General features: G+C 47.4%; 1 protein-coding gene across 3 annotated transcripts in view; it reads right to left on the bottom strand.

The window, feature by feature from the left end:
* The window catches only part of COLQ (collagen-like tail subunit (single strand of homotrimer) of asymmetric acetylcholinesterase), a 76,017-nt gene that overhangs the window by 47,952 nt on the left and 19,906 nt on the right, over positions 1-8,159 (bottom strand). The window contains exon 1 of one of the 3 annotated variants that reach the window (XM_011977955.1): positions 4,467-4,820. The exons of the other annotated variants lie outside the window; for them this stretch is intronic. Within the exon in view, the coding sequence (XP_011833345.1) occupies positions 4,467-4,542 (76 nt within the window). The 5' untranslated portion in view covers positions 4,543-4,820. Of the gene's footprint in view, positions 1-4,466; positions 4,821-8,159 lie in introns of those variants that run through there. 3 annotated transcript variants of the gene reach the window in all.

The following is an 8,159-nucleotide window of genomic DNA, read 5'->3' as shown; positions in this document are numbered from 1 at the left end:
GCCCGCCGCCGCACCCGGCTAATTTTATGTATTTTTAGTAGAGACAGGGTTTCCCCGTGTTAGCCAGGATGGTCTCCATCTCCCGACGTCGTGATCCGCCCACCTCGGCCTCCCAAAGTGCTGGGATTACAGACGTGAGCCACCGCACCCGGCTGGGTTTAAGCTTTAATCGGAAAGTCGTAGGAAGCCACAGCAGGTGCAGGGTAAAGGAGTAACAGGATCAAAATGGTGCTGGAGAACACTGTGTGCAGGGAAGGTGCAGGTGTGTGGAGGACAGTCTTGGAGAATGGGAGCATACAGCAGGGCACGGGAAAGGAAGGGAGGGACTGATGCAGAGAAACTGGGGACCAACGTGTTGCAGGAGGGAAAGAGCAGGGAGAATCAAGGGTGGTTTTGAAGTTGCAGGGGACCCGGGGCAACAATGGTCAGAGTTTGAGAAAGAAAAGTCACAGCAGGCACTAGTTTACGAGTATTAGACATTTATTCATTTGAGCACACTCTGCCAGGCACTGGGCCAGGCCTTGTGGGACGCAGAAAGTACCTAAATGGCATCTGTATTTGGAAAGGCTTGCAGAGCCCAGAGGCCTGCTGCTTATACCCCACTCCCTGCCCTTCCATAAGCAGTCCATCAAGAAGTGTTCAGGTGTTGCCTCTAACAGGAAGCTTTCCTTGACTTCCCAGGCCAAGATTGAGTGGCCCTGCTATATTTTTCTCTGGTTTTACCCCTATGCTAGGTTTTCTCCAAGGGGAAAAACTATTTCCTTGTATCCCTCTGACCAAACTGTGCTTTCTGGGAGAGCAGGAGCCAGCTTTTATCCCCAGGGTCTAGCACTGTATCTCACATACACTAGACACTCCACAAACATTTGCTGAATTAATAGTGACAAACACCACATGCAAGGCACCATTTAAGTGATTCACACATATAAATTCACCTAATCCTCACAGCAACCCTAAAAGCTAGGTACTACTTTTGTTATCATCGTCTCCATTTTACAGATCTATTAACTGAGGCAAAGAGGTTAAGCAATTTGTCCGAAGTCATATAGCTAGTAAGTGACAGAGCCAGGCAGTCTGGTTCCAGAGCCCTTTCTCTTGAGCTCTACACCATGACTGCATGTGGTAGAAATGAAGGTTGGGAGCTACAAGTCCCATAACAACAACTTGGGGCTAAAGCATCAGTGACCTCCAAGCAAAGGCTTCAGGGAACCAAGCTGGGTTTACTGACTCACTGCAAAGAGGTAGAACATACACGAGAAGGAACCGTGGGGCATCTCAGTTAGCAGATGCTGGGAAGGACTGATCCTAGGGTTGGGCTCTTGCTAGGTGATTGAGCGGAGACTATGAGGAAACGAAGTGTGGCTTCACTCTGAATTGGATGCCATCAGGAAGAAAGGGTCATTCTGTAATTGAGTATCTTAATTCATATCTAGAAGAAGAGAGTGGAGCAAGACTAAAGCTGTGATTGGTTTTTTAAACAGCAGTAATCACTCATATTAGCAAGGACAGGAGAATGTTTAGTCATTTTTGTGGTTGGATGATAGTCCTGTTTTCGTCTATGTTCAGTTGTGATTGAGTGATTCTTATTTTCATCTCGATCCATCAAGGTCCCAGGGTGACCCTGTCTGATGATGGTGTTCTGTGACATCGCTTCCGTGTTGCAAAACACCAGGCTGAGCTCTGAGTGTCAGGGCAGCTCCAGCTGCCATGGGCTACTTTTCTCAGCGGTAAAATAATACGGATACATTGTTCCAGAACTTGACATTAATGCCGAAGTATTCCTCTTCAACTTCTCCAAGTTTCCTAGAGGGTTGAGTAGCTAGGAGTGGGCAGCTTCAGTTGTAGGGTGGAGGAGGCTGGCAGGCTCACACCAATCCCAGAATGTTTTTAAGGTCCCCTGGCTACAGTTTCTCCTTTGCTTGTCTTTTGCCTCAGCACACAGCTAAGGGCTGAGGCTGCAGTGTTCCAAAAGCACCTGGGAAGCTGGCAGGCCCACACTGCTAATATGCATTCATCACCATTATTTTTCCAGACCATATATGGCCTCCAGTGCCTTCCTTCACCCAGCACCCTGTGTGGTCTTCCACTGATGAAGGACCTTGTATCAATTAAAGCAATCACTTCTCTCCTTTCTTCCTGGAAACTGGAGACCTCTTCAGTGACCACAAATTATCAGCTGCATTTCTGGCTGAGGCCTCTGCATTGTTCAGCTCCCCCACCCCATTCCCCTCACCCTTTCCCCCTTGACCCACTTTCTTCCCAGCAGGAGAAGGCCATCTATTTCTGCCCTCCCCTGACTCCCTGGAGCTGTTTGTTTTTAGGAGCCTAGTTTATTTACAGCTCATTCCTGCTCAGAATATTTCCATCAGGTGGACGTGTAGGGAGCAGCTTCCCCCTCCCTCCTCTCTCCCAGTCAACTAAGCCAGGACTTCACATGTCTATTTTGGTGTCATCCGAGTGGCCTGTGGGTCTCTATCATGGACCATCTCTGTAGAATCGTGTCTGAGCTCAGGCTCCGGTCTGGAAAAGCCCCGGAAGGCTCCGTTGTATTGAAAGCAATCCTGTGCGTACCTCCGTGGAGCCGCAGAAACCCGGGTGCAGCACGTGGCTCAGCACCAGGCAGCTGCCTTGGAAACGTCAACCACCACGGAACTTCAGGGCCTCATGCCCCAACTTAAAGACATCAAGGTCATGTTGTATGTGGCCAGTGCATTGCCAAATTCTGCGTAACTGTTTAATGCAGGCTTTGGGCAAGTGTTTGGGGCTTCTGCTGTTGATGATGCTGATTTTACCCTTTGGACTCAATACCCGTTCTTGAAAAGGAGACTTTCTCCTGTTTCATTTCAAGAAACTGAGGCACATCTTTGGAAAGAGATTCCCTCCAATTTGCTCTTGGAAAGACATGGATTTGAATCAAAGAGTGTTAAGTCCGGGTGCAAGTGGCCATGTGAGCCAGTACAACTCGCTTACTCAATCTGAAACTTAGTTTCCTCATCTGTACCACAAGTTTTGTCCGAATCATCTCCAAAGTACTTTAATCTTTTTTGTTTTTTTTTTTTTTTTGAGACGAAGTCTCACAATGTTGCTCAGGCTGGAGTGCAGTGGTGCGTTCTCGGCCCACTGAAACCTCCGCCTCCCGGGTTCAAGCCACTCTCGTATCTCAGTCTCCTGAGTAGCTGGGATTATAGGCATGTGCCACCATGCCTGGCTAATTTTTGTCTTTTTAGTAGACACAGGGTTTTGTCATGTTGGCCAGGCTGGTCTCGAACTCCCGACCTCAGGTGATCCGCCTGCCTTAGCCTCTTAAAGTGTTGGGATTACAGGCGTGAGCCACTGCAGCTGGCCTCCTTTAGTCCCTTTTTAAGATAAGTATGACACCAGAACCACCACTGTGTCCAGCTTCATCTCCCCTCTTGCAAGGCCAGCCCCACAATAGGTTACTGGAAACAGCATTTTCCATTTCTGCCTTCTGTTTTTCCATCAAGTAGCCTTCCCTCCCACCCCCTCAACCCAACAAATGTGTCATTAGAAACTGCCAAAGGAAAGAACTGACATAAGCATCCTGCCTCAGCAGGTTGGGAGAATTACAAGTGCAGTCACATAACTGTTCTGCACCTGCCTGTCCAGTTGGTGGACTAGTCAGCTTTTTACTTCCTCCTTCTCCTTTGGGGCCTTTCCCTGCCTGTGGGAACTTGCATGAGAGAGAGAGACCCAAGAGAAGAGAGAAGGCCAGGGGTATATGCTTTATGACATCTTGGAGTGCTTTGACTTTATTGTAGTGAGTTGAGTCTCAGCTACAGTAAAGTTCTTACATTAACTGAATACAATTTGCCCAAAATTCCCCCCGATTCACTTGTTCCAGAGAAGGCTGAACCCTACAATTTTCCTTCAATCCCCACAACAAACCTTGAGAAACAAATTCTGATCCTAAAGGTTGCACATAATTTGAACTTCTCTGAAAGAACATGGTAGAGTTTGCCTTCTGCTGTATGCCCCCGAGCAGGCAAGGATGCCGCCTGCAAAGAACAATTTGGTGGTTTGGTGGCTGTGCCTCTGAGCCACATTACCCAAGGCAGTCCACTCAAGAGTGATGGAGACTGTCTCAGCCACCCAACGCCAGCGGGGGCCCAGACACAGAGCACAATTTTACTTCCAAGCCAAGGTACCAGCCTGAAGTCAAGGTCACAAGAGGGACACAGACAAGTGCATACACCCGTGAGCAAGTACGCCAGGTCCCCACCAACTCTACTGTGAAATGCCTTTGCATTGCAATTTCAACACTGGCTGAGCAGTTTAAAATTTAAAGCCTTTCACAATGAGAAACAGCCCTGTGAAAGAAAAAAAAAAAAACTTAAAAAAATTTAAAGGCTACTGAAACCTCCTAGTACAGTCTGCTTTCCAAGAGTCTTTTTTCCAAACCAATGCATGTGCATCCGCGCGCACACCCACATGCACACACAACTCACCCAAGCAGCCTGCCGAGTAACAGAGCAGTCCTGAAATGATGAGCAGATGAGCGAGGCTGAATGATGAACCCGTCATTGTGAGGCAAGGCCCAAAGCGGACTGGCCAGGGAACACTAGCCGGAGACAGGCTGAGATTCGTCACGCCTCCGAGTGCTCCCAGTGCCTGGCCTGTTTGGCATTAGGGGTGGGAGTTGGCCAATCCCTGCTTTGATGCTGTTTCTGCCCCAGATGCCAGGGGTCTGAGGCCAGCTCCTGGGAGCAGCAATGGGTAGGCAGCCCTGCTCCAGCTGCCCATGAACACTGCTGTAGGGGAGGCCTGGAGTACAAGAGTGCCTTCAGCCCAGGGGAGGACATAAGGTTGGGAGCCTGGGGATACTTAGCCCCTGCAAGCCAAGAGGAAATGGAGAGCAGTCAGTCAAACAGGCTGCTTTTCATTTGGCTCAAAAACCGCCTTGTCAGTACTGCTCTGGTAAGCCTCAAAGTCAACCCCCACCGAGACTGTCCAAAGGGAGCCTGCCCTCCTCTGCTTCAGGGAAGACCTTCATGGCCAGGGGTCTCAGCTCTCATCCCATCTGGGCCAAAGTGTTGCTGACAAAGCTAAACGTAACCAAAACAACAACAACAACAACGAAACCACAAACAAACAAAATATATAGATTTCCAGAGGGCATGTGGGCAAGTCTTTTTGCATGAAGCCTGCCTATAAAATAATAAGGTGGCGTAAACCAGTTACGCATTTAAATCTATCTGGTTCTTTATAGGCACATCCAGTGCACAAGCATGGACACACAATATTTTAGATTATAAAAGACAAGATCATTATTATACTACTTAGCAATAAGCAGTGTTGTTTTAATCAGCTTAGTAAAGACCATAAGCTATAGCAGGAGTCAGCAAAGTTTTGCTATAAAGGGCCACACAGTAAATATTTAGGCTTTGTGGGTCACACAGTCTCTGTTACAACCTCACTTTGCCATTGTACAGGAAAGCAGCCATCGACAATACATAAAGGAATAAGTGTGGCCATGTTTTATAAAAGTTTATACAAAAATAGGAGGCAGGCTGGACTTGGCCCACAGGCTGTAGCTTGCCAAGCCCTACTCTATAAACTTCGAAAGAAAGGACACTTAGGTTCATTCATTCATTCATTTACTGTTTTAGTCATTCAGAAACACAGTAAGTACCAAATTGTGGAAGACACGATGACTAGACACAGTTCCTGCCCTTGGAATGTGTTGTTCAGTTTCATGGGAAGAGTACTGGCCCTGGAGTCATCCAAGTTGGGCTTAAGTCCTGGTTTTGCCACTTAGTAGCTGAGTGACCTTGAGGAAGTTATTCATTCTTTTGGAGTCTAAGCTTTCTTACTTGTAAAGTGGGCATGCAAAGCCGACTTTAACAGTTTGTTGTGAGAATTAGAGCTACAGCTTTTGGAATTCCTGGTGCAGAATAAGGGCTCTCTTATCGACATATTCTTGGATAACTGTTGTATAAGGCAAAAAAGAAGAGTGGCTAACATAGGGCAGGGATGCCTGAAGGGCTTTATAGAAGGAAGAAATGGGTAACAGTTGAGGGGGAGTGGGTCCAAGTGAGATATCAAGGAGGGATTCCTGGAAGAGGTGGCATTTGAGCTGATACTTGAAAGCAGAGATTTGCTGTGTCAAGATGGGAGGAGTGGGAGGTGAGGCTTAGGCTGTGTTCCTTCTCTGGGGAATTCCCCTTTGTCCTTCTCAGAAACTGGGTCTGAGACCTCAGAGAAAGTAGCAATAAGGTCAGGGAGTCCTCAGTCCTGAGTCCTAGAGAGTTGCAGAAATATCTGCATCACATTTTCCCAACTTTCTCTATTCTCAGTCATATTCTTACAGCCCTTCATTTTTCAAATTCATTTCACAAACCTTCAGAGATGGAAGTTTTGCCACTTTTCACACCAAAAGCACTTTTTTCTTTAACCACATGGCATCAAACTTTTTCTAAAAAGGTTGACATATGTAAACCACTCAGCTGTACTTTGTTTCATTATTGTAAAAACAAAAGTAGCTGGACTAGATGATTGCTGGGGTCCTGTCCAACTTAGCAGGTGTTGAATCTCTATTTGAACCTAATGGTTCAGGCTCATGAATATCTTCTGCCTCTTCTCTGTGTTTCTCTCCTTCTGCCGCTCTCTTTTCTGTCTCTGTCTTACTCTCTCTGTCTCTGTGTCTGTCTGTCTATAACTTTGTCTCATCCTCTGGCATCGTCTCTGTCTTCCCAAGCATGTACCATTGAATTTAAGTCAAATTTCTGGATGTATGCTCAACTACTTTTAACTGCTCTCCAGTCAAGTGTGCCAGACCGGGATTAAGAGCCCTGGTCTTTAGCCCTGGCACTAACTCACCGTGTGACCTAAGTCAACCCATTTCCCCTGTGGGTCTGGATTTTTCTAGATGTACAATGAAAGCCTTGGACCAGATGAGCTCTAACCCCTTCCCAGCTTTGGCATCTACCACGGTCTGTGATTCCTGAGACATCGATGGTTCCCAGACAGGGGTGAAGGATCTCCCCTCTTCCCCCTTAGTGAGCAATCTTTGCCCTCAAGTTCCCTCAGATGCCTTAGCCTGGCACCAGTTCACCATGGCAGAGCTGCCTGCAAAATCTAATTCACAATACAAGTTTCCGGGGCCTTCCTGCAGCTGTCAGCAGGTGTCACATTCACAGTATTTTGTCTTAATTACAGCTCTGGGATTTATCAGCCAGGCTAGAGACCTCTTCTGGAATACGACATTCCTGGGAGCTGTTCCAGGCGCTCCTGTCCCTGCTGCTGCCACACACAGGCCTGTTCCCTGCTGATGGGGCCAAAGTTGATTCTGCTTTGCATGCTCCTCATGCTGTGTCTCCCACCACTACCGCACAGAGAGCCTGTGCAGCACAGATAACTCCCACACCCTTCCCAGGGACCCAGAGGCAAAGACTGTCTGGGGCAGTGCCAAGGCTCCCACCAGCCCTGGAGCACTTCACGTCTGCTGTCCCATCCCAGAACCCTGGTGAACAGAGAAATAGGTAGGAGGACCCAAGTTCTGCCTTCCCACCGACAACCATTCCCTCCTTGGCCAAGCTTTGGTCAGGTTCCCCTGAGCCCTCTTCTTGACTAGGCCTTGAACGTGGGCTTCCGTGTCCATCCTTGCATAGTCCAGTTACAGCCAGAATCTTGATAAGTCAGTTTAGAGAGAATCCCCTACCCTTGAGAACTGATCATCCTGGTCTGCCTTCAGCAAGAATCCTGTTAAGTTGGTTCAGTCAAAATCCCCCTATCATGATATCTCCTCTTAGTAGTTTTTAATTCACTGACCAACCCAACCTGCTTTTTGGCTATAAATCCCCACTTGCCCTTGTAATGGAGCTAAGGTTGATCTCCGTGTCCTATTACAATAAGTCTTTAAACCTATTGCAATAGTCTTGGATAAAGTCTTCCTTACCATTTTAACCAGTGTCAGAATAATTTTTTTTTTAATCTCACCTCTAGATCCAATGGTTTTGTTTACTCAGGAGAGTCTTGTAAAAGACTAACCTCTGGGGGACGAAGAGTCTTCATCTCATCTGCTAACTTGCACTGATTTTTTTTTTTTTTTTTTGAGATGGAGTTTTGCTCTTGCTGCTTAGGCTGGAGTGCAATGGCATGATCTTGGTTCACTGCAACCTCTGCCTCTTGGATTCAAGCGA

This window comes from Mandrillus leucophaeus, unplaced genomic scaffold (genome assembly GCF_000951045.1).
Source record: "Mandrillus leucophaeus isolate KB7577 unplaced genomic scaffold, Mleu.le_1.0 Scaffold186, whole genome shotgun sequence".
NCBI classification, from domain to species: domain Eukaryota; kingdom Metazoa; phylum Chordata; class Mammalia; order Primates; family Cercopithecidae; genus Mandrillus; species Mandrillus leucophaeus.
The sequence above is the reverse complement of the archived record's forward strand: the minus strand, read 5'-3'. Positions and strand labels throughout refer to the sequence as shown.